This window comes from Pteropus alecto, unplaced genomic scaffold, assembly GCF_000325575.1.
Source record: "Pteropus alecto unplaced genomic scaffold, ASM32557v1 scaffold335, whole genome shotgun sequence".
NCBI lineage: Eukaryota > Metazoa > Chordata > Mammalia > Chiroptera > Pteropodidae > Pteropus > Pteropus alecto.
In genome coordinates, this window is record NW_006436757.1 from 861,652 (window position 1) to 886,708 (window position 25,057).

The 25,057-nt window shown below is 48.5% G+C and overlaps 1 protein-coding gene across 1 annotated transcript in view; it reads left to right on the forward strand.

Annotated features, from left to right (window-relative positions):
• The window catches only part of SLC7A8 (solute carrier family 7 member 8), a 47,303-nt gene extending 25,867 nt beyond the window's left edge, over positions 1-21,436 (forward strand). Inside the window, exons 4-12 of the mRNA XM_025048014.1 lie at positions 2,934-3,018; positions 8,443-8,568; positions 10,088-10,241; positions 10,860-10,983; positions 12,363-12,466; positions 15,788-15,884; positions 17,019-17,168; positions 18,729-18,906; positions 19,427-21,436. Coding sequence (XP_024903782.1) covers positions 2,934-3,018; positions 8,443-8,568; positions 10,088-10,241; positions 10,860-10,983; positions 12,363-12,466; positions 15,788-15,884; positions 17,019-17,168; positions 18,729-18,906; positions 19,427-19,593 — 1,185 coding nt within the window. The 3' untranslated portion in view covers positions 19,594-21,436. The remainder of the gene's footprint in view (positions 1-2,933; positions 3,019-8,442; positions 8,569-10,087; positions 10,242-10,859; positions 10,984-12,362; positions 12,467-15,787; positions 15,885-17,018; positions 17,169-18,728; positions 18,907-19,426) is intronic.
• Positions 21,437-25,057: the final 3,621 nt, after the last annotated feature.

Genomic DNA, 25,057 nt, shown 5'->3' on the forward strand with positions numbered 1-25,057 from the left:
CTCTCCCCCCTCTCTCTCTCTCCCTTCCTCCCACCCTTTCTGTCTCTGTCTCTTTCTCATAATAAAGTGTATCGTTTTTCCTCCTCTTTCCTCCCCATGTTGTTTCTCATGCTCACTCTTCCTCCTCCTCTTTTCCATCTGTCTTTATGGACTTTGGCAAGTCTGGCCGTTTTTTCTCCCGTTTCTGCTGCCTTTTTTCTCTTATCTGAAAACACGAGCAGAGGACTGGTTCTGGAAATGATAAAGGGAAACAAATCTTTCCAAGCTGCCTCCGGCCCACTCCTAAGAAGGGGCCAGCCAGCAAGGCCGAACAATCCAAATGGGTTTCCCAGAGTTCCAGGGAATGTGGGATGGCGACACCAACAAGGGCCCAGGGCAGGGGACACAAGGCAGAGAGACAAGTCTGCCTGTGGGAAGTTATTTTCTAAAGCCCTGGGGGTGATGGACACAACTCTTGGTTTCTGAGGAGTAGCCCTCTTAGTCTTCCCCTTTTTGCCACATCGGCGTCTTATGTCCTGCTACCCAGAAAGCAACCTGGACAATATCTCCAGGTGACGGACTCAGAGCCCCAGGCGGCACTGTCAGCAGTGACCATGGGTATCACTGACAGGAGCAGGGGAGAGAGAAAACGTGGGGATGGGTGAAGGGAAAGAAGAGCACCGTGTGTGTGATAAAAGAAAGGCTGGTGCGGCGGCAGAAGCAGCAACTGGGAATCGGGGGCCGCAGGGGAAGTCCTGTCTTTGGTACTAATTAGCTGGGGTCTTACTTCACTCACATATAAAATGAGGTTCTGAGTCTCTCAGGTCATTCCTGGCTCCGACTGCCCCTGAGGCTGGAAACTACCTCTGGGTAGTAGGAGGTAGGGCTCGAACATCTCCCTCCAGTGCCCAGAGCTGTCTACAAGGAGAGCTCCAACTGTTTCATGCTTCTGAGCCTGTTCTTACAACATTTCATCCAGCCCCCTCTCCATGTTTCCCCATCCCAAACTTCACCTCAGCACACCAGAACAGTGTAGTTCATGAAGCCGAAGCTGGTTTGGCAAAAGGAATGAGATTAGTTTGGGGATCCACACTGCGAAGTGTTCATTGGCCCTCTGATGAAGACACCAGATGACTCTTTGTGAGCCCGGCTCAGCAAGAGGCCAGAGTCCTGTGTCCAGAAGCGAGGGAACACCCAAAGACAGTCATCCAGTGGTCTCTGGAAATGACCTGTGCTTTGGGAGCTTTCTCGGGGGAAGGAGAAGCAGCCACCATATGTACCTTCCTCCTCATCTCTGTCTGACATCACAGGTACTTGCCTGCCCTCTTCATGAGGCTGTTCCATGACGTGAAAAACCCTAATAGTTACTTCCTAGAGAAGCTAGTGGCTCCCATGCACCCTCCCTGATATTTTCTGCATAGCTTTATCCATCCATCCATCCTCCACAGTAAGCATTAACACCTACTGTGTGCTAGACAGTGTTATAGTGTGTCAAGGTCACACTAGCTAACAGGGTGATGTTTATGGCTGTGTGTGCACTGCTGGCTGCAGGAAGAACAGGGAAGTTTCATTCTCCACTGGGCCTGAGTAGAGCAGCAGCAGCAACAGCACTCCTTGGATTTCTGTAGGGCATTCTTTCCTAGCAATGATTTTTAAGAGTTGGTATAATTTTCTTCACTTGTGGAAACAGAGACATAGGAACATATTTGAACATCTGGGCTCCAGTCAGTGTCTCAGCTTTATGCTTACCGGCCCTACAACTCTTCAATCCACCTTTGTGCCTGTGACCCCACACTTCCAGGCAGCTCGTGTTGAAAGACCTCAAAATAGATAATTTGTGGATGAGCATCCTCCTGAGAAAAAGATGAAACAGAAATTCAGGAGCAGGGTCAGGGTAGAGGAGGAAGCAACAAGGAGAGGCACTGTAACAGGGCAGGATGTAGCCCGATGTGTGATACGGCTTCTCCAGAACCTTCCAAACCATCCCCTTTCCTGTCTACTCTGCTTTGCCTCTGATTGTCAGCATTATTCTAAGCAAATCACGCCCTCTTTTTGAGTTCTAGTTTCTTAGTTTATGTACAATCAGAATAACCACTTAACATTTTATGGAATTAAAATGGATCACACCTGCATTTTACAGAGAGGAAAGTGAGGCTCAAACAGCTTGATTAGCCAGTCCAAGCTCCCTGAAAGAAAGTGGCCAAGCTGGGAAGGGCACCACAGCCATTGGGTCTTCAAGTTCTAAAGTTCTTTGATACTTAGAATCAGCCCAGGCTGCCAGATCCCTCCAAGGGAACCATCTCTGCCTCCCGCGTCCCTCTAAGCTATTCAACCCCCTGCCCCCATTCTTAACACTTCACTCCTTACACAAATTCCTCTGAGCCCTACTTGCTTGTTCTGCACTCAAAAAAGACATCAGAAGCACACATGGTCCTCCCCTCACCAGGCTTACTAGGTAGAGCTGAGGGGAGGAGTGATAAAGTCACAGCCCTGGCTCTATGGTGGTCGCAAGGACTTAAAACCAGTCCCACAATTCTCTAATCTATTTTTAAAATTTTCTAAGTGAAGATTTATGTATTTGCTTATGCTGATGATTCACTGGTGTTCTGCTGCAAAATGAGATATTAATTTTAAATTACCTGTTACCTACAGTCTATCATGTATTAATTTAAAGTTAATATTCCCCCAAAATGTTGTTCCTGGTCTTCCCTTCTAAAATTTGTGATCCTTTAGTCTCATGTGCCTTACCTCCTACTGAGACAGGTTGAATTGATTCCTCCCAGGAAAGCCACAGAGCATCGTCTGCTGAAGTGCATTTGGTATTGTCCACTACAACACAGCACACAGTGTGGCCACTCTTTACCCTCCTGCTGGAGGAAGGAACTCAGACTCGTGACTCTTGAGTTTATCTCTTGGTTTTCCAACTTGATTTCTTTTATGGCCTTTAATTATAGCCAGTAAAATTAGGAGACCAGCAGAACTATGGGGGCAAAGAACAAAAGAACTATATCCGCATTCCATCTGTCTTGCAAGAAGCTTGTAACGCTTGGGCCTGTGTTCATATGTGTATCTGAGTTGTGCGTGTGGGCCTGTAGTTGTATGGAATATGGAGGAGAATGGGGGAGAACCTGGGATTAGAGATGAAGGAAGGGTATTGGGAGTGTCTTTTGCTCTATATTTTTATGAGAGAAGCACAGCTAGAGTTATTATAGGGCAAGCCTATTTGTATTGAATTACAAAGGGGAGGAAAAGGAGGCAGTAATGCTCTAGCCATAGAATCCCAAGGGTGTGGAAGAGTTGGGATGTTGTCATGTGGCTGGAGATTTGCCAACTAGGCCAACACCTTGGTGACCTCACTTTCACTCCCCACATGAAGAGAGCCCCACCTCCCTCCACTTGGTGTCCTGCAAGGCCTGTGGACCAGTTTTCCGTTGGGGTCCTGGTATGTGCTGCCTGGTTATTCCTTAAAAGCTTTTCTCTTTAAGGATATGCACCTGCTTTCTGGTCTTTCTGTATGATATCTGGCCATGTATTACTTCCCCATTGCTGCTGTAACAAATTACCACAAACTTAGTGACTTAAAACTACACAAATTTACTACCCTAATAGTTCCAAAGGTCAGAAAGTACTAAATTCAAGGTGTCAGCAAAGCTGTGTTCCTTCTGGAGGCTCTGGGGAGAATTGTTCCCTTGCCTTTTCCAGCTTCTAGAGGGCCCCCACATTCTTTGACTCAGGGCCCCTTTTTCCATCTTCAAAGCCAGCATGACATCTTGAAATCTTTTTTCCTTTTTGATCTCTTTTTTGGTCATCATATCTCCTTTTCTAACTCTGACCCTCCGGCCTCCCTCTTAAAGAGCTCTTCTGATTACATCAGGCCCATTCAGGTAATCCAAAATAATCTCCCCACCTGAAGATCCTTAACTCAGTCACGTTTGCAGGATTCCTTACAACATGTAAGGTAACATATTCACGAGATTAAGATGTTGACATTTTTGGGATGCCATTCTTCTGCATACCCCCAGGAATTCTGATGTTATTGTCCTGAGGGAGGAAGTGAAGGAGAGGCTTCTTTGACTCCCCAGGGATCAGAATCTGAAGATCAGGGCTGGGATGGGGCTAGGGACACCTTCTCTGCAGGAAGCAGGAGCTTGCCCACCCCCTCCACAGTGGACACATTCCAGGTCAGCAACAGGATCTGTATTGTCATCGATCTGAGGACTCTGCATTTCTCTGCCAGTCCTGCAGCTCTCCCACAGGCAGGAATCATTGAGCCCACCTCTCCTACTTGGCAGTTGAGAGGCCCCGGGCTCTCTGGGCAGGGCACAAGATTACTGGGGCTAACCTTGCTGGCCTCGTTTTTTTTTTTTCTTTTTTTCTTTTTTTTCTTATCTCTCTTGTCATCTTGACATTAGGCTTTTCAAACTGGCAGATTCAGTAACCAACCCCTGACTTCAGCATCTTTTTCAAGTCTCGTTTTCTTGATAGTCTTTTCATCTTTTTTCTTTAAAACCCAGGAAACAAAAGAGAAAGAGTAGAGAAAAGGCCCAAGAAATATAGATAAGTCTGGGCTTCCGATAAGGCCTCTAGAGAAGCAGCAACCATAGCCAGATTACAATGGACAAGAACCAGCATTTTATGCCTTTTTATTTATTTTGTCCAGCTTGGCCAAAATTGTAAAATTTTCCCTGTTGTTAGGGCCTCCCGTCCTATAGGAAGCATCTCTGATTACCCTGAGCCGAGTTAGGGGCACCTCATGGATGCCCACTGGCTTCCATGAAGAGCTCTGCCATCACCACATTGTTTTATGATCATCTTTTAGATCACCCATCTCCCCTCTTACAATGTCAACTTCCTGAGGGCAGGGACTTGTGTCTTATTTATAACCTCTCACCTACCAAAGCGCCTAGCATGTGTAGGCCCTTTGTTGATGAAAGCTGCGTTCATGGATGGATGCATGCATGGATGAAAACCCACATTTCAAGCTGAAGAGACTACTGGTCCCCATCTACATGTGGCTTCCCCTGAGGTTGCTGTATCTCAAGCATGCAGAATTCAGGGTCTGGCTAAGAAGAGAGAGGGGACATAGCCATTAGCAACAGAGAGAAGTGCTAGATAGCAGACAGGCAGAGGCAGGACACCTGAGCAGGGCAGGGGCTTGGCAAGCATCTGGCAAGTGTTGCCTTCACTCCCTGACCTTTCCTTTTTGGATGGAGGCTCGGGTTTCAGCCTGCTGTGAGAGAAGCTGCCCTGTGGTACCAGGAGACAAAGTGCCCTCCTTCCCCTCAGTCACATGCTGTGATCACTCAACTGCAGGGTGAAAGGTCAGACATGGCCTGCAGCCATTGTTCCAAGGAGATTAGTGTCACAGGCAGCCCGTCTCCTCACCTCATTCTCGGGATTTCTCTTTTAATTTCTGAAAGATCCATGCAAAGGAGAAAGGTTAAATATTAGTCAAGAGCTAGGTTCTTACGAAGTTGTGGAGATAAGCTCCACAGGACAGAAGACACCCACAAGATTATTTGACAATGTCCCTTCCTTCAAACATCTCTGATCCCCCCAGGATACTGTGGGCCCGACCTTTTGAAGAAGTTTTTCTGGCTGCCTTGACAAGATCTCTCTTGACAAGAGAATGATTTTGTGTTTTCTATCCCAGCATATGGGGAGGTAGTTACATTCCCCCTTCTGCTTAGTTGTCCTGCTCTGCCCTTTGTTGTCACCCTCCTCCCTCCCTCTCCTCCCCTTGGTGGAGGACAGTTTTCTTCTCCACTGCTTGTTCAGTAATCCTTACCTATCCCTGAGCCACATAGGTTTTGTGTCCTAATCTTCCTTCCTTTCATAAGTCAATCTCTTTTATTTTTTAGCCATTATTGCTTGTGTCTGCCTGAACTCCTGGGACCCTGTGGCCCAGCCTCATCCCTAGCATGCCTTGGGGCCCTGGGGAGAAGCCCAGATCACAGGCCCCCGTTGCTTAGAGTGATTTGGGTTGTTTTGTCACCAGGCATGTGATCCTGAAACCCTTATTGAACTGAGTAAGAGAAAACAAATGTGTATTTATCAGACATCTCAGTCCATCTGGAACATTTGAGTATTTACGAAATGTTCTCCCTGTTCAGGCACTTAAAATCCTTCCTCCAACAACATGTTTTGGTTCTCCTTATATGACACCATCTTGGATAACAGCCCCTCCACGAGGAGTCAAGAGTTTCTACTCTTGAAGTCAAGTTTCCTGTTGCTCTTTTGGCTCCGTGAAACCAACTGAGGATCATGTCTCCTTTTGATGAGTTTCCTGGAGAGCAGGGAGATGGATGTGCATTGTGAAATTTGTCAAATGAGATGAGATTGCAGGGCTAATGAACTGGGGCATTTTCTTTCTCCAGGTATTAAATATTTGCTGAGTACCTACTATTTGCAGGTACCAATAATATGTCCTGGGATTAAAAACATGAAACAGTCAGAGTTCCCGCCCTCCTAGTCTGCAAGGAGACAGAGAAAAAGAAACAGATCCTTATAATACAAAGAAATAAGTGCCAAAATTAGACATAAACAAAGTGGTCCGGGGGGAGAGAAGAGGGACAAACTTTGTTTCTCATCTATAAAACGCAGCTGATACATCTTACCTAGCAAGCATATTGTGAGGAATAAGTAAAATAATAATGACTTACAGAGAAGGTGACATCTGAGCTGGATCTTGAAAGAAGAGAAGGAGTTTGCCAGTTAGAGACGGCACAGAGAGGAAGGTTACAGAAGGTCCTTACCCTGACAAAATGTTCTCAGAATCAAGTAAGGTTGGGAAATATTTGGAAAGCAAATGCACTGTTCCAGGATAAGGTATTGATAGAACTTGATCAGCTGTTCAAGTGAAGTCAGAGGCCCGGTTAGAGGCTTGAGGAGAGAGAAAGAGTCTCACGCTTTTATATGTATGACTTGTACCCTTGGAGGACTAGGGTGCATCCTGGTCACTGTTGCAAAGGAAGGGGAAGCTAGAGGATTTTAAATTTTTTCCCTTTATTCTCAAGCACTTCATAACCACCAGGAGACTGAGCATCTCATTTCTGCAGCACAGGGCTCCCGTGGGTTACGTAGGGAGTGCAACAGTAAAACAAAGGACCTTTCCATCCCAGTGCTCAGCCTCTGAGCTCTCCCCCCAACCTTGGAGGTTCCATGTGGTTGAGAACTCCGTGCCTCCTAGGAAAAGAAGCAGGTTAAAAGCCCCTCATACCACTCAAGAAGATAGAGAGATGGTGGAAATAAGCATATGAAAACACCCTCAACATCATTAGTCACTAAAGAAATGCAAATCAAAGCTACAATGAAATACAACTTCACACTTATTACAATAGCCAGACTATAGAAGCTGTCAATAGCAAATGCTGCAAAGATGCAGAGCAACAGAATCTTGCACACATTGCTGGTGGGAATGCAAAATGATACAGCCACTTTAGAAACAGTTTGGCAGTTTCTCTAAAGTTTAACATACATTTACCACATGACATACATTTATCCCACTCTTGGGTATTTACTCAAGAGGAATGAAAACCCCATTCAAAGACCTCTACAGACTACTTAAAAACTTCTGTGCAAGTGTTTATAGCAGCTTTATTCGTACTAGCCTCAAACTGGGAGCAACCCAAATGTCCGTCAGCTGGCGAATGGAAAGACAAACATATATTCGTATAATGGGAATACTACTTAACAATAAAAAGGAACAAACTACTGATATATACAGCAACATGAATAGATTTCAGAAGTATCATGTTAAGTGGAAGGAGCCCGACACAAAAAGCTACATGTCATATGATTCCATTTATGCGTCGTTCTGGAAAAGGCAAAACTACAGGATAGAAATCAAATTAGTGGTTGCCCAAGGTATGGAAGGGGACTGACGTCACAGAAACAGTGTACAAGAGAACTTTTTGGAGTGTTGGAGGTGTTCTATGTAGAGAGTGTGGTAGTGATTTAACAATGAATACACTTGTCAAATCTCATCAAATTGTATACTTAGAAGAATGAATTTTACTCTATGTACATTATAACTCGATAAGCCTAAGTAACAAAATATTCCCCTAAACCTCTTGTCCCAAAACCAGGATCAGGAAGATGACATCTAGGATCCCACAAGCTGCTCAGGGTGTCCCTTGGACATACAATGACTTGAAAGCAAAGCCCACACGGGTGCCCTGATCAGCTGCTGACTTTCCCCCCAAAGCCAGTTCCATGTCTTCTGGTTTCTAGCCTTGGGCAGGGCGCATTCTGACCAAGCTCTAATTTGTGACACATAATCCCCATGTGTAACCAATTAACCTAACCAGAGTTTTTGGACACTGGGGCTGAGCATGCGGGATATTTGGCTTGTCTGCTACAATCTCGACATCAAGAGCAAGGAGCATTTCCGCTTCTGTGCACAGGGTGTCCTGCAGCCTTATTATGGCCCCTGAGGGTATGTTTGGGGGTCTGTTGTTTCAGTGCTCCTCACATGGGTCAACTGTTCCAGTGTGCGGTGGGCCACCCGGGTTCAAGACATTTTCACAGCCGGGAAGCTCCTGGCCCTGGCCCTGATCATCATCATGGGGGTTGTACAGATCTGCAAAGGTGAGTATCATCGGATCCACAGGGTCTTGCCCGACTTTCCACCCCTTGCATGTACACATGCCCCTCACACTGTCTTATGCAGTCTAAGGCTGAGATTTCCCAATTCTGGCCTTAAATGACTTCTCTTCCTCACTTGTTTGACAAAGGGGAAGAGAAACCATCTTCCCAGAAAGTAGGGCATGCTTTGCCTGTTAGCAGATTCAGTCCTCCCATGCCTATCGTGTGGCTCTGAAGACCCCCAGATCCCTGGACTCCTATTGCCCCAACCCAGGCAAGCTCCCTGCATCTTACACTGTATCTTGTCCATATCTGAAAATGGGTGCTGCAGGAAGAGATTTTATATGTTTTAAAATTACTCACAATCTCTATAAGAGAGAGCTCTACGTTCCTGGGGCCCCTGCCAACATTCCTCGCTGGATTTGGTCCTTTCCAAGCCTGAGTCTCTATTTGGTTTCCATGGGACCCATAGAACCACGAGGCTCTGCCCAGTGTCACTGCCTCCTGGAGAAAGTCAGATGACAAGCAGGAGGCCTCCCACCTCCTCACAAGCCCTGAAAGCAGTATGGGGTGCCTGGATCTTGACCCCAGGAAACATAATTAAGGTTCCGCTATATAAAATGTCCATGTTATTTTAATCAGTTGGATTAAGTTCTTTAGCAGGTTCTGCTGTTTTCAGGAATTTAGACTTAAGCCAATCACTGCGCTATCTTTTCAAAAACAGTGAGTCCGTCCTAATCTGGTCCCAACACCCGTCTCCTGATCACTCTAATCTATTTACTCTTCCAAGGTCAGATCATAGATGAATAAGTAAAGTATGGGCAGGCACTCTGTGTCTCATAGCAACTTCCATCAGCAGCCTTCCTGGAGGGCCCCCTGTGTGGACACTGTGCTAAGGTCTGGGAGGCCAATTTAAAAGCGCTTTGCTGAAGGCCCCAGCCCTCGGGGAGTCTGTGCCATGAAAAAGGAGACCAAACGCACACCTTAGAAAGAGGTGGGAGGAGACTGACGAAGAAAGCAGAACAAGCTCGAACTAATATAGGATTATGGAAGCTTATGTTTGAGTGTTTGTTCTTGATGCTTTCTTCATGAAAATGTACAAACTTAAATAAATATCAGGGAAGGTAGTCAGAAGGCTGCCAAGGGTTCTAATCCTGTATCTCCGAATCCCAGAACGCCAGCTCCACTTTGCCCGGCTAGCTCCAAAGTTGCCCTGCCCTCCCTGATGGCCTTCCCTGGGCCTTTCCTTCCCAATAACTTTGCCTTTGAAAAAAAACATTCAGAACTGTGTTTCAAACCTGAGCCCCCGTTGGACTCATGATTACCAGGTTCTAGGGGGTCTTGGACCTGTATTTTCCTCCTCCTTTTGGTCTCACTTCTCCAGTGCGTGGGGTTCACTGGAGACAAGACAAAGAGATGGATCATCGCCACTGAGAGTGGCAGAGATGGGACCAGCCAGGCCAGGGGCTGCCAGGTCTCTGACTGGTCTCTCTGAGCAGCCTTCTGCCTCTTGTGTCCACAGGAGAATACTACTGGCTGGAGCCAAAGAACGCATTTGAGGTTTTTCAAGAACCCAACATCGGCCTCATTGCACTGGCTTTCCTTCAGGGCTCCTTTGCCTACGGAGGCTGGAACTTTCTTAATTACGTGACTGAGGAACTTGTTGATCCCTACAAGTGAGTCGAAATAGCCCAGCTCTTCCTCTCTCCCTTGAAAGGCCAAGGCACCTGCCATGGGAAAGAGGGAGTCAGGGGTACACTGCCCACATCTCTTCCTCCCAGCCCCCATTCTGACCAAGACCTGATCGATCCTGAAGAAAGTTCATTTTCCAGTAACTTAGACCATTTGCCATCCACTCTGCCAGGAAAAGAAGGATGACCAGGTGACTGTCTCAGAGCAGACTGAAAAACAGAAAATGGTTCTGAGATAACACCACTGCCTTAAAAAATAAAATGTGCCCTGAAAAGTTGTCATACACCTTACTCACCTGTTTCGGGACAGGCAGGTCTTTGTGTCTTGAGGCAATGGAAGGAGTGCATTGTAGAGATTCTGGTCAAGAAGAGATCAACAGGTGTGGAGTATATTTCCAGCCTAAGATGTTTCACTCCCTTTAAATTATCCTGCCCATACTGAGACAAAATCCCCATTCCTGCCCCTCCAGGGAGAGGGAACGTCCCGGAAGGCTGCTAGGTCAGCTTCAGGCAGCAAGACAGAGGGCACTCCCCAGACCCCGTGACGAGGCAGATGGTCCCAGGTGCCAGGCCTTCCCCCTCTCACCTCCTCTCCCTCTACAGGAACCTTCCCAGAGCCATCTTCATCTCCATCCCACTGGTCACATTTGTATATGTCTTTGCCAATGTCGCTTATGTCACTGCAATGTCCCCCCAGGAGCTGCTGGCATCAAACGCAGTCGCTGTGGTAAGAAATCAAACTCTGCAGTCTCTCGAACCAGGAATGTTGACATAGACTTGCCTGCTTAGCCACCCTTACTTTCTCCTGATCCATGGATTTGTAGAATTAGAAGTCATCTCAAGTCCTTAGGGCAGCAACCACATCTTCAAGTTCCCAGGAGCAAACTGACAGCCCCGCTGTACCTAGAATGGCAACAACAGCAGAGCTGAGTAGTTGCCAGAGACTGTATGGCCCGCAAAGCTGAAATATTTCCTATCTGACCCTTTACAGAGGAAGTCTGCCAACTCCTGATCTAGGACAGTTTAAACTCTAAATATGATGATTGTATAAAGGAGACAAGCGCTTCCCCAGAAAGACCTAATTTCGCACAAGATGCACCATTTCCGTCTGCCTCCATTTCTTCCTTTGGAAATTGTGACTCGACTCCTTCTCATTGAAAGTAGGAGTGGGTTGTGCTCTTTGGAGAAAGAGATCATGCAGGTCCAAGGCATTGGGGTCCCTGACATCCAGGAAAGACCTGAGAGCTGTGCCGTTCCCTCACCTGGCTTCACCTGGGCCACGACTTCACCCTGCCAAACAGTGTCATCGCTTGTGTTATCTATGGACTGAAGAAAGAGGCCCTCTAGTGTCCTATAGCAACCTGATCCATGACCACTAGCCTTCCCCAGCAGAACAGCTATTCTGAACAGCTCCCCCAGACGCTGTAAATCAAGCGCATGCTTGGCTCAGAGAATATAGAAGGGGCTGGTGCCTCGACATTTTGTATGACTTTAAAACATGAAGACTAGTCTATAGTTTCACCACCTTTTCTTTCTCAACCTACACAGTAGCCTCTTCTTATCATTTTGCCTCCAATATCATTTGTTTCTATGAACTTAGAAATTCTCACACTAGGAATTAGGATTCATCCCTATTTTACAGATGGGAAAAATGCGGCTCAAAAATTAAGAACCTCGCGCAAGATCTCACAACTCCTAAATGATGGGCTGAGATTGGAGCCCCAACCTGCCTGACTCACTAGTATACAATGTAGTGAAGCCTGGACTCACACAGCCAGCTTCCAGTCCTGACCCTACCTACCACTTCTTGGGTGTGTGACCTTAGGCAAGCTAATGAATTGCTTTGTGCCTTAGTTTCTTCATCCATAAATCGAGGATAACAAATGTTAGTTCATTATTAACAGTATTAGTATTCTCACCATACACTGTCTCCTTCAGTTAGCCCAAAAGACTTATTGGTTGCCCCTGCCGTGTTGTGGTCACTGTCCCTCCTCTCAGGCGTTTAGGTAGAGACTCACTGCTGGGGAGGGAGCATCCCCAGCAGTGATGCTCCAGTGCAGGGTTGTAATTTCTTCTTTTCCACTCACCCCTGGTTTTCTCTCACAGACTTTTGGAGAGAAGCTCCTAGGGGTCATGGCCTGGATCATGCCCATTTCTGTTGCCTTGTCCACATTTGGAGGAGTCAATGGGTCTCTGTTCACCTCCTCCCGGTGAGTGCTATCCAGGCCCTTTCTGAGCCCAGGGCCACTCTGCTGTGCATATTGCTCTGTGTATATGTGGGGGCTTGTCTCCGTCAGCGAAGGTCTGTGTGGGCACCTGGGTGGTGACCTTGCGGGAAGCGATTGCTCACATGAGGGTATGTGTGCATCGGTGTGGATGCAGAGGGCTGTGTGTGCTCACATGGTTACCTATGATGTGTGTGGCTTCATACGTAGTGGTGAGAAGCCTCATCCCACCTCATTTCATTAGGAGCAGGGGCTGAGGAGGCCCCAGGCTGCCTGACACAGTCCCAGGTCTGGGGCTGTGGCTGGCAGCAAGACCGTCTCAGCTGCAGCCCCTTTTCTCTTCTCCTGGAAACAGGCTGTGCTGGCTAGAGAGGAGCCTCATCTGGAAGGGGTCAGAAGGGACCTATGCCGGGGACCTCTGGGCTAGCCTCCCAGGAGAGTTCTAGGACCAGATTGCAGGTGGGACGGGATCATCTCTGAGTGCCCTCTGGGTGCAGGCTCCTCTCTGCTCAGTAGACAGGCAGCTGTGGGAGGTCTTCGCGTAGCCGCCCATGCAACTCAGGTAGAGCATGTTAAGTGAGAGGGCAGGGGAAGAGCAGAAGGAAAGCATTTGTCCAAAGCCACATCCCCCACCCCAAAACTCTCAGGGAAGCCAGAAGCTCAAATGGGCCCAGGAGCCCCTGGCTCCTGCATCCACATATCCAGGAATCTGGCCCTTTTGGTGTCTTTTCTTGCTGTCTCCAGAATGGGCTGTCAAGGCCAGCAGATACTGCACAATTTCCAATGGTGCTGTTCAAGGGGCGTCCTCTGAGGGTTCTTAGAAAGACCCTCTGAACCAAGGGCACAGTCCTACTCAAAAGATACAGCAAAAAGAATAAGTCCCTGAGTTCAGCTGCTTCCGAAGCCACCCATCACATCGGGGAGGAGTTTCTGTGACATGACAAAGGAGTGCCATGTTTTCAGGAACCAAGGCAGGAAAGAGGGAGTGTGGGTATCCCCCGTTCCCCAGGACCCTGTGACACTCATCCACAGCAACCTCATGTGCATGTTACACAGGTGCAGTGGCCACCTGGAGACCCCAGCCAAGGGCGAGCAGTGGAAGAGCAGTGACCTATGAGGCTCTCTGGGATCTGTTGGAGGAGAGTGACTGGCTACAGTCACTTTAGAGTGGGGTTAGTCCCTCAGGCAGGCCAAGCCGCGGTCTGCGTGCATGTGGTGTAGCTGTGTGTGCATGCAGGAGATGCAGCCCGGTGTACTTGGCCTCTAATTCAGAGGCGTGGCGCAGCCACCAGGCCTCCTTTTTTCCTTCTCTCTCTCTCTCTCTCTCTCTCTCTCTCTCTCTCTCTCATGTTTTGGAATATGAAGAGGATGATCCTTCCTGAGGAATAGGAGTGTGTGTGGGTGTGTGTCATGCTTACTGTCCTTGTCTCCTCTGTTGTCAGCTAGCTGGGCAGGGATTGTCTCTTGTGAACTTGACACTTGCAAGTGCTGTTGGACCTGGACAATTCCACTTGGTCCTGGCTGCATGTGAATGCAGGACCCTGACTATGTGCATGATGAGGCCCACAGAGCACCTGGGGCTCAGTTGGGCGCATGAGGCTGCACTGTAGAGAGGCAATGCCGCGTGGCTGCATGAAACTAGTGACACTGGCCTAGGTATTTGATGGTGGCAACTGATGGGGATGTATATGGACGGGTACTTGGAGCTATATTGACTCCCATACTTGTGGTGGGCTGCTACTGTTAGCTCTACTCTCCCCGATACACAAATTACAAAGTAAGTGACAGTTCTCTTCAGAACACCCAGGATGCTGGTTCCGTGCCTTTCTGTCCCCATCACACCATCCCCTTCCTCTCACCCCTTAGGTGCTCCTTTCCCTGCAAAATCCTAGAGAAAAGAAAAAGTGGTCTAATTTGCACTAATATGTAAATGACTCCTAATAGCTTTTCTCTTTTCTCTTGGGAAAGGAAAGGGAAAGAAGGCCTGCTTTTTATGTTAAAATTTCTCTTTTTAAAAATAACTCTTAAACGTCAACATCTTGGTTATAATATTGTATGATAGTTTTGCAGTACATTACCAATAGGAGAAACTGTGTAAACGATACATAGGATTGCTCTGTACTTTTTCTTACAGCTGCATGTGAATCTACAATTATCTCAAAAGAAAAAGTTTGATTTTTTTAAGTTAAAAAAATAATTTTTCTTCTAATTGCAAATTTCCTATTTTAGAATTTTGAATTTTTTTTCTGTAATGTTTAAGAAAATTTAAATCACTCAGGATCCCACCACCCAGAAATAATCAGTTGGTATTTTAATATATATATTTTTACATGCCCCATAAATAATTTTTAAATTAATTGGAATCATACTCTGTGGGATCATACAGTTTTCTATTCTGTTTTTCTTCATTTACCATTATAGTGTGAGCATGTTCTCATGTATCAGTTCTTTTGTAGACTATTATTATGACTGTATAAAATTCCATCTTATGGATATACCATAATTTATGTAATCTCCTACTTTTAGGCATCTAGAATATTTCCAGTTTTTTCTAGCATCAGAATATCTTTGTATATAAACCTTTCACTAACTCTCTATTCATTTCCTTAGGATGGCTTTTTGGGAATATAATAAGCAACTTAAAGATATAAATTTTTAGGTATAATTTCCATATAATAAAATACACAGGTAGCAAGGGTTCAGTTTGATGAGTTTTAGCGATTGTCGACAGACACGTAATTACCACCCACAACAAGATACAGGACATTTCCACATAGCCCCCAAGTTCCTTCATGTCCCTTTCTGGCCCACCACAAATTCCCCACCCCCAGGGGCAACTGCTTTCTGACTAGGATACTAGTGCTTTTAAGGCTTTCCTTGTACGGTTCAGTCCCCGTGTATCCTTTGAGGATGGAAAAGGCACATTTTTAAAGGGATTAAGGCCTAGGCAAAGGAGAGAGTCTGCTCCCACAGCAGCACTCCAGGCTTAACTAAGAGAGACCCACAGAGTGACAGCAGAATCATCAGTAACCCCAAGCCACCCTGGCCACATTCAGGGTCTCCACGCACCCGGGATCCATGCACTTATCCACTGGCTGCCTCTGGTTTGCCTGTACCTGCATTTGTGATTGTGGGTCCTGTGACTATTGGGCTGGAAGATGTGCATGAGAAGGAGGGTACCTGGTTGGAAAGAGGATGCTCCTGTGTGGGCAGAAGGGGTATGGATGAGGGAGCCCGGGCTGGGGAGGGAGCTTCCTTGGGTAGTCCATGGTCCATCCCAGGCTGACCTGCTTTTCTCTCTGCCAGGCTGTTCTTTGCCGGAGCCAGGGAGGGCCACCTTCCCAGCGTGTTGGCCATGATCCACGTGAAGCGCTGCACCCCCATCCCAGCCTTGCTCTTTACGGTAAGGACCCCTCCTTGTGCCAGTCCTACACACACCCTCCGTCTTGTGTTTGCTCTGAGCTGGGAGTTCACCCTTCCCACACACACCCCTGTCACCCTTCTGGTCTGCGCCTAGGGATCACCGGGTCCTAGATAAATGGCAAATGGTATACATAAGCTTTAGTGATATCAAGAGACATAGCAAGAGATATGAGTCCTCAAAGACCTTAAGGCTCTCAGACCAGGTCATTTCTATCCTCCCATCCTTTTGGATCAAATTGAAGTGACTGCCTCAAGATTCTATAAGTTCACAAAGAAATGTTTCCTTTCTGGGCTCTCTTTTACACCTGTTGCCCACAGAGTTGCAAATTTGGGCCTCTGCTCCCAACCAATCACTGCACACCCCACCCCTCCCCATTCATCCTCTTGCCCCAAGAAGCTCTGCCAGTCTCTTGGCAGATGTCATTGAAATTCAGTGTTAAGGGTACACCAAGTAAGAAAAACCAAAAGAAAGGAAGACTAGTGCACTGAAAATGGAGAAAAGGAAAGCTGAGATGGGGAAAAATGGGAGTAAAATGACCCCAGAGTAGAATCATTTAGAAAGAACTAAAAGAAAGAACAAAGATTTGTCTCTATCCAGACTTTTAAGTTATTTTTTTTTATCTTCTGGATCCTGAATAAAATATTGAAAATGACTTTGGTCACCGGAGAAGCAGTTAGACCAGGATAGTGGAGCTCTCGGAAGTCAAGGGCATTCGTCGTTCAATGTTAGGGGGAATTTCAGAGTGTTCAGATACAAGATGAAGGTCATCGTGAAAGGTGACTAGAGAAAACTCAGAACTCCCAGTGGGCCACAGACTTCTTTCAGTTTGAGCCACTGGTGCAGCACTATGACTACAAGGCAAGTCCTGCAAGAATCTGGCTTATTCATCAGAAAGAACGTCACTAGAAGTTCTTTCTGATGGCAGGAACGCTAATCAAAATATTTAATCACTGGTGTGGCATGAGCTTCTAGAGGTGGTGAAGTCCCCATTTTGAGACATCCTTTATGAAATGGCACCATCTGCCTGAGCCAGGCAGCCAGGAGCCTTGACCTGTAAACAACTCCAGTCTTCAAATACCCTTCCTATCACTGATGCGCTTCTCCCTGACCCAGTGCATCTCCACCCTGCTGATGCTGGTCACCAGTGACATATATACACTCATCAACTACGTGGGCTTCATCAACTACCTCTTCTATGGAGTCACAGTTGCCGGACAGATAGTTCTTCGCTGGAAGAAGCCTGACATCCCCCGCCCCATCAAGGTGCGAAAACCTCCCCGTGGGGTTCCCTCTCTTCCTCCTACTGGTTCTAGCTGCAGCTCAGATTTTTTAATCACCTTGTTCTCAGCTGCTGACCACAGATTGTCTCTGTGAAGGTAACAAACCGTTTGGGAAGCAAGGGCCAGTGTGAATGGGGCAGTCATTTATTTCCATTCTCTGCTGGGGATAGGACTGGAGCAAATTGCAGCCGGAGAGATAAGTTAGATTAAATGATACTTTCATTACGTCATTCCTTCTTCGTAAACTCCAGCTGATTGTTCAAGGTTCCCTTATCTCTCCAACATTTCCCCGGGCCCTCTAGTCTGGGCAGTCTCTTCCCTGTCACTCCAAAGAGCTGGGTCCGCTTGTGCTATGTTTCTATCCCAGAATGAGTTTCCTCCTCCCATCTGCCTATCTGAATCTAACCATTTTCCACATAAGCTTCAAGTACCTCCTCTTCTTTGAAGCTTCCCAGTCCACTCCAGCTGTCCATGAGCCTCTTTTTTTTTAAATACTGTGGCCCTTTACATAACAGGGTGCCCAGTGAAACTATTGATTGCTACAAGAAATAACTTTGTGATGGGAATGATGGGATTGCTCAGAACGAAATATGCAAGAGTACTATGGGTTTTTCTGCACATTAGAACATAGCCCTGATTCATTTGAACAATTCTGTTCTGGAAGCAGAAGGAAACTAGATGCTTCTAGAAGATTCTTTCAGCTGAGAAACCAAGGGCTCCCCAAATCTCTGTTTTCCACTGCCACATTGCCACCACTCTTAGAAAACCTGCTACGGGGAAGAGGAGGTAGAATAAGCCCATCTCCCCACCACATGCATACCCTCTGAGAGGAGAGGACTAGGAGAAAAGCAGCTGAATCTAGAGGCTTGACGAGGACTCTACTGAGAACTCCTGCCTGTGGTCAACAAGAAGGAAAGCCCAGACAGAGACGCTTCTTTCTGAACAATGTCAAGGCCCTAGACTACCTTATACTACTTTGCTAGGTTTCTCGGTGTTTCAAGTCTTGGCAGATCCATCTTCTCAAACTGCTTGAGAGAAACAAGTTGGGGTTGATCCTGTGGCCAGTGCCATGTGCCCAGATGAGGGCTCTGCCTAGAAATAGGCAAGGAGCAGGGAGGTTGACTGACCCAGGTCCTTTTCTTCTTGCCCCTTACTCATTTCTCCACCTCTCCCCTACCCTAGGACCTCAGTAAGTATGTACCAAGGTACCAACAAGCCTACCAGTCCCCACAGGCTGCTCTGGCTGCCAGAGGCACACAGCAGGGATGACAGGGCCCCGTTGGATCCCACTCAGGAGGGAGGAGATGGGCAGTGAGGGCCATTCCCTTCTTTGGTCCCCCCTCCTCTTCTTGTCCCACTGCCTAAGTTCACCAGCATTTATTGGCACAGCACTTGCCCTATCAGGGCTCTGGGTGTGGGAGCCACAGAGCTGAGTAAAGCCCAGCCTTGAACTCAAAGATGCTCCTGAAGGGTGAAGAAGAGGGAGGGTGCCCCGATCCTGGGCCAGGGCGTCTACACAGCTAACATAGCCTCTGTTCCGCAGATCAACCTGCTGTTCCCCATCATCTACTTGTTGTTCTGGGCCTTCCTGCTGGTCTTCAGCCTGTGGTCGGAGCCCGTGGTGTGTGGCATCGGCCTGGCCATCATGCTGACAGGCGTGCCCGTCTATTTCCTGGGTGTCTACTGGCAACACAAGCCTAAGTGTTTCAATAACTTTATCAGTGAGTTGTTGAAGGCTCTGGGCGGCTAGAGGGCCTCCTGGTCTGGGGTAGAATGGTCAGCAGTCCGGCAGGGGAGCCCCACCAGAATCAGGAGGCCTGGGCTGGCCGCGGAGTTCTAGGGGAAGAGTTGGGAGCAGGCAAGGGCAGGTGCCTTCCCAGGGACCTCTGAGGAGAGAACAGCTGACATTTCCGCACAAACTGAAGAAAAAGTGATATGATAGCCATCCCATAAAAGCTGTCCTGGGCTGGGTGGAGACCAGTGGAGACCCTGGAATTGGTGGTCAGTGGGCGTGGGGATGGTGGAAAACTGGGGCTTTGATGAGCAAGGGGCAGCTGGCAACACGCTATCCAGAAACACAGGAGGCAGGTGAAATGGCATCTCCTGGAGGAGGTGCCTCCTGAAGGCACCGGCTGCTCTGCCGGGGCGAAACCCGGGAGAGGAGAACAGGGAAGGGCATGGCCAGCCAGGCTGGTGGGGCACTCGGCACTGACCTGGTTTCTGTGTGACCTCTTCCCACAGAGTTGCTAACCCTGGTGAGCCAGAAGATGTGTGTGGTTGTGTACCCTGGTGTGGGTGAGAGCTCGGGGACAGAGGTGATAAATGAGGAACTGGAGGATCAGCAGCAGTTCATCAACCAACCCACCGCCTCCGAGGACAAGGACTCTGTGGAACATCCCCAGCCCTGAGGGCCACCATCTCCTCTCAGCTGCATTCTCCCTCCTTAACCCCCTTCCTGCCCGCCTTCCCTGCCTGGGTCCTCCTAACACACACACACATACGACCTGGGGGTGGGTGGTGAGAAACTATAAACAAAGACACTGACATCTATACCCAAAGAACCAGCCCTTCGCTCCCAGGACCTGTGTCCAAAGCCAGGGCTGCCGTGCTCCGAGCTGTCAGAGTGGAGAAGCAGGAGCACCCTACAGGGCCCCACTCCTGAGCCCACACCCATGCTGCCTCCTCAGAAGCCTGAGTTCAGTACTGCCTGCCCTCCTCATTCCTGACCCCAAGCGAGGCCTCAGCTCCGAGAGAAGTGGCAGCAACGAGCAACAGTGAGCCAGTTCGGGAAGGACAGAAACAAGCAAATCTGTCACTGTTAAAGTCATTTGGAGAGACCCATGTCCCCTCCCTTCACTAGGGACCCAAGAAATCAGAGGCAATGCTTCCTTCTTTCCTCTTCCTCACTTCTCCTCACCATGCCTCTGCCTACCTGAGCCTGGGCTCCCTGTCCAGAGTATGATTCCTATCTGGACGCCACCCCCCACTGAGCTAAGGACCAACGAAGCAGGAGAACTGCCTCTCCCCTGACCCCTAGCCAGGCCTGTGGAACAGATTGGGAAAGGCTCAGATTGCAGAAACCCAGCCCTGCCCCTGCCCCCTGCATCCTTTCCCCAACTGGGTGCCAAAGCTCCCTGAAGCCAAAAAGGTCTCTCTTAAAGACAAAGCAGCTCAGCGCCTTCCCTGTCCCCACCCCATGAGAAGGAGCAGTCACCCTGTCATCTTACAGCTCCCAACACACTCCCATGTAGCCCGCACTGCCTGTGGCCCCATCATGCCCTTTTCCTCCTCTCTGGTCGTTGGCTCTCAGACCAAGGACTGGGTGTGAAGACTCCCCAAACCCTGCAGGCCTGAAACCCGAGCCAAATCAGCCTTAAGTCACTTCCCATCCAAGAACTGGACTTAAAAATACTCCCTTATTTCTAACCTTCAGGGCAGACCTGGTATGAAAAGCTTTCCCATCCCCGCAGAGGTACCCGTCCCAGAATCTCGGAGACGGGGGAGAAAGTATATTCTGCAGGCCAGCTCCTCCCTCCTCCCCCAACTCAGATAACTCCTCCCTCCTATCGGGTCCCACCACTGCCCTATCTCTGGACAGCCTGCAGGGCAGGGTGAGAGGGCAGGGCGAGAGGGCATTGGCAGAGGTCATCCACTTTGGAGGCTCTTGGAGAAGCCCGTTGTCCATGGTATGCCTGCTCTGGCAGAGGCTGCCTTTCACTGTACTCCAAAGGAAGGGAGCAGTGTTTGCCCTGGGCCTGGAGCCTTCCCACCACACCTGTTGTACCAGGAACTAGGATCCTTTTATCCCAAAGCAGGAGTGTCCCCATCTCCCCTACTCCCCATTCTATCTACTTAAACTGGAATACCCAGGGAGCCCTCCTGGCCTGCTCAGGTCTCACAGCTCCCCGCTCAGCCTGTCTGACCCTGCATCGGTGAAATGCCAGGTTTGGTCTGAGTTACGACTCCTTCAGTGTAGATTCTGAGCAGGGCGGAGTTGGCCTCTGGAGGGTCAGGGGACCATCCTTCTGTTCCCACTTCTCATTCCTTCAAAACCCCCCTTTCAGTTATTGTTTTTTTTTTTTAAGTGGATGCCTTACTTTTTGGATAAATATTTTTGAAGCTGGCATTTCTATTTCTTTTGGATTTTTTAATGTAAGGTTGTTTTGGGGGGCAGGAAATTAGTTATACCTTGATAATAATCTGTCTTTGAGTTGGTTTAGGTTTTAGAAGGTTTGTTTGTTTATTTGTTTTGTGGAGGGTTTTTTTCTTTTAATGTAATAAAATTTTAAATGGAATTGAAGTCAGGGGTGGTGATAATTCAATGACCCTCTGAGGCAGAGTCACCAGGCATTTCCTACATTTGCCAGGAGGACTTTGGTGGCCAGCTTCCTTTCAGGGTGGCATTCCCAAAGGCCCTCGCTCTGTCCCAGGGACCGAGTGCCAGCACTTTCAAACAGCCATCTCTCCTTTTGAACCAAAACTCTCATTTCTTCTGTGAAGTCGCAAAGTGTTGTTAAGCTCCTGCTCTGTGCCCTGTGCCGAGAGCCTGCAGACCAGCAGGCCGAAAAGAACCTCACTCTTACTCGAGGTGGGAGCGTGGGCACCAAGTGAGTGGAGGGAGGTGAAGGCACAGGTGGTCCCCAAGGCCCCAGGGAGCAAAGTTCTGGTGCCAGGGCAGCCAAGGCCGAATGGGGAAGGAAGTGACAGTCCAAGCCTATGGAGAGATGCAAAGGGGGACTTGGGATAGCACCCAGCTGGGTCCAAGGGGCTCAATGGGAGGGACCAGGAGGTGGGGTCCACTCAACTGTACAGAGCCTCCAGGAAGGAAGATTTCTAGGTGGAAGACTGGGAGGACTGTTGGACAAAGGAAGGAACGGATAAAGTAGGGACAAGGACCCGGTCCTTTGGGTTAATTGCTAGAGGAAGTTGACAAGATTAGACCCTGTCCTTGCTTGGAGTCCCTCCTATGCGGGCAGCTCTCCCGGCTGCCTGTCCTGGGACGGCATCATTCCAGAGCCAGCACTGCTGACAGACGTGGGCAGGAGCGGGGGCGGGGGTGCAGGAGTGTTAAGACAGCCCCCTCCACCACCTGGGACACTATGAGGACACAGGCAAGCAAGATGCCTCCACTCCCTGTCCTGGCCGGCCCCAGTGCTCCTGCCTTGGTGTTCTTCCAGACTGTGGTTGGAGGTTCATCATTCACAGGGCCACAGACACCTGGCTCCCAGTCAGCCACCAAACAGCTATGTGTCCTTGGGCAAGTCACTTAATCTATTTAGCACTTTGGGGGTTAGGGAAGAGCATTGAACCTAAAACATTCCTCAGTCTCGCAGCCCAAAAGAGCAAGGATAAAACTAGTCAGAGGCCAGTCTCGTGCCAGAGGCCCTTCTCCAAGCTTCATAGCCACCCTTTGGGACCCCTGCTCTCCAATACACACTTTTCCTTTCCTTGGGCTGCACAAGGTCTCCTTTGTGTTGGCCCATTCTGGCCAGTCCAGCCTTCCCAGATCCCCTCTCTGTGGAGACACCTGTCCCTGGGGGCCCCCTCTCTCTCTGTAAGGTGACACTTGCTGATCTTTTCAACTCGGTCAAATGCACAAATGTGGGTCCTCTCCTCAGCAATGTCCATTTATTTTTAACCTGGGCCTTTCCCCCGTCTTAACCCTGTCAGTCACTTTAATGCTAGGAACTCAGATGCTCAGACCTTAGGGAACTTGGGAGTCTTTTAGAGGTCGCTGAAATCATAGCTGCTTAAGCATTCATTTATTGATACAGTCACACAACAAATCTTTTTATAACCATTGTGTCCAAAGATTTTACTGTATAATGTGGAATAGCAAATTTATTCCTGAATATTCCAACTCAGCACAGACTGCAAATATTTTGTTCAATTTTCCCCATAAGAATATTCATACATGTCAATCTACCTGTCCTTAATTTTAATTCAGGCAATATGGTCACTGCAGTTAAAGAGGTCCAAAAGATGGATCCGACCCTACCTCAAGGAGCAGATAGTCTACAAGGGGACAAAGGCAAGAACGCACATAGCACAGATGTGTGCCCTTCACGGCATCACTGACTGCCCAATGCAGCTGGACTTGAGCTGCTGCAGGCAGGGGCCGAACCTGCCAGATCCCCAGAGCCTGCACAGTGCCTGGTACCTGTGTTCAAAAACGCTTGTCAAATTGAAGCATCAGATGAGGCTGCAGACAGTGTAGGAGACACAGATAAACCATAATGGGAGGTCAGAAGAAAGGCAGAAAGAGACTGAACATTGCTTTCCATACATTATCTTATTCAAAGTTTAATTAAACAAGCTGACAAGGTGGGCATGACTGCTGCCATTTTACAAGTAAGGTTAAGTGACTTGCCCAAGGTCATCAGGCTGGTGACAAATACAGGATTTGAGTCTGCTTAGGAGACACAGATAAACCATATTGGGAGGTCAGAAGAAAGGCAGAAAGAGACTGAACATTGCTTTCCATACATTATCTTATTCAAAGTTTAATTAAACAAGCTGACAAGGTGGGCATGACTGCTGCCATTTTACAAGTAAGGTTAAGTGACTTGCCCAAGGTCATCAGGCTGGTGACAAATACAGGATTTGAGTCCAGTTCTCTCTGACACAGTGCAGTGCTCAGCCACCTCCCTGTGGGAAAGACTTGGTGAAAAGGTGGCCTTTGAACTAAGGCTGGTTGCAAAGTCAATTAAAATAATACATATGCATTGCTTCAGTTAATGCAAAGAGGTAGCAACTGCAGGGGCAAGAAGAAAATGATCCCTCTGACCAAGAAGGCTTTCTTTCTGCTCCTGAGCAACTATACAGAACACCTAACAATCCCCCAGCCCTTGACCGGCACTGCCCTCCCCAACCCCCTTCCTGCCCAGCACCCCCTTCTCCCCTGCCCAGACCTCCAGAGCTTCTCTTGCCCAGGCAAACCCCTCGGTTCCTGGAAACACTGATGTCAGTGCTCCAGCAACGTCAGCCACCAGCCTGGGAGGTTAGAGACCAAGATCACTTATCTCCCCATGGCCAGAGCTGCCCGAATTTCTCATTTCCTGCCGGCTCTATTTGCACACTTCCCTGCTTCCTCCAGCGCTGGTTCACTCACTACTGACGCAGTCATCCCCTCCCTCCCCGGGGGTGGCTGACTAAAAGCAAAGAAGGCTCTCTGAGTCACACAGCTCCCCCTTTCCCCATGCCTCCTTGCCTGGTGGTTTCAAGAACCAGCCGATTGTCCTCTCCCCCCAAATCAACGCAGCATACTCGTATGACCTTGGGCGGCTCAGCCTCTCAGCCTGTTTTCTTCGTTTATAAGGCGAGGATAAAAATACTGTCTGTCTTGCTTACCTTCCTACTTAACTCACAGGGAAACTGTCAGCACGGAAAAGTGTGTGTTTCAATGATCGAAAAAGCATAGCGCCAGAAAATGCCAGGCTTTCGCCATCATCGCTAATATTTCAAAGTCAAGGAAGGAGAGAATTTCTCCTCATTGAAACAAGGCCTTGGCCCCAGTCCTCTCAGCCTGTCCACCCTCCCTGTAACTAGACTGCAAGCCCTCATCCCAGCCATGTTTCCTTTTCCTCTTTCCGGAGGGATGGACGCCCAGCCTGGGTCTTGCTGGTGCGAGGACTGTGGGAGGCTGCCCTCTGTCGGCCACCTGATTCCCGACTACAGCAGCCCCTCAAGTCCCGCATTTTGGACCAATATCGCCACCTGGTGGTCAATAGAGACATTGCCACCAAACTAAAGTAGCTCAGCTGTGGGACCTGTTTGCCTCAGGGTCCTTAGAAACGGTGGCGATGGCAGAAGAAATCTCCCCAACTGGTTACCGAGATCTGTCTCTGGAATGCACACAGATCTTCTCATGCC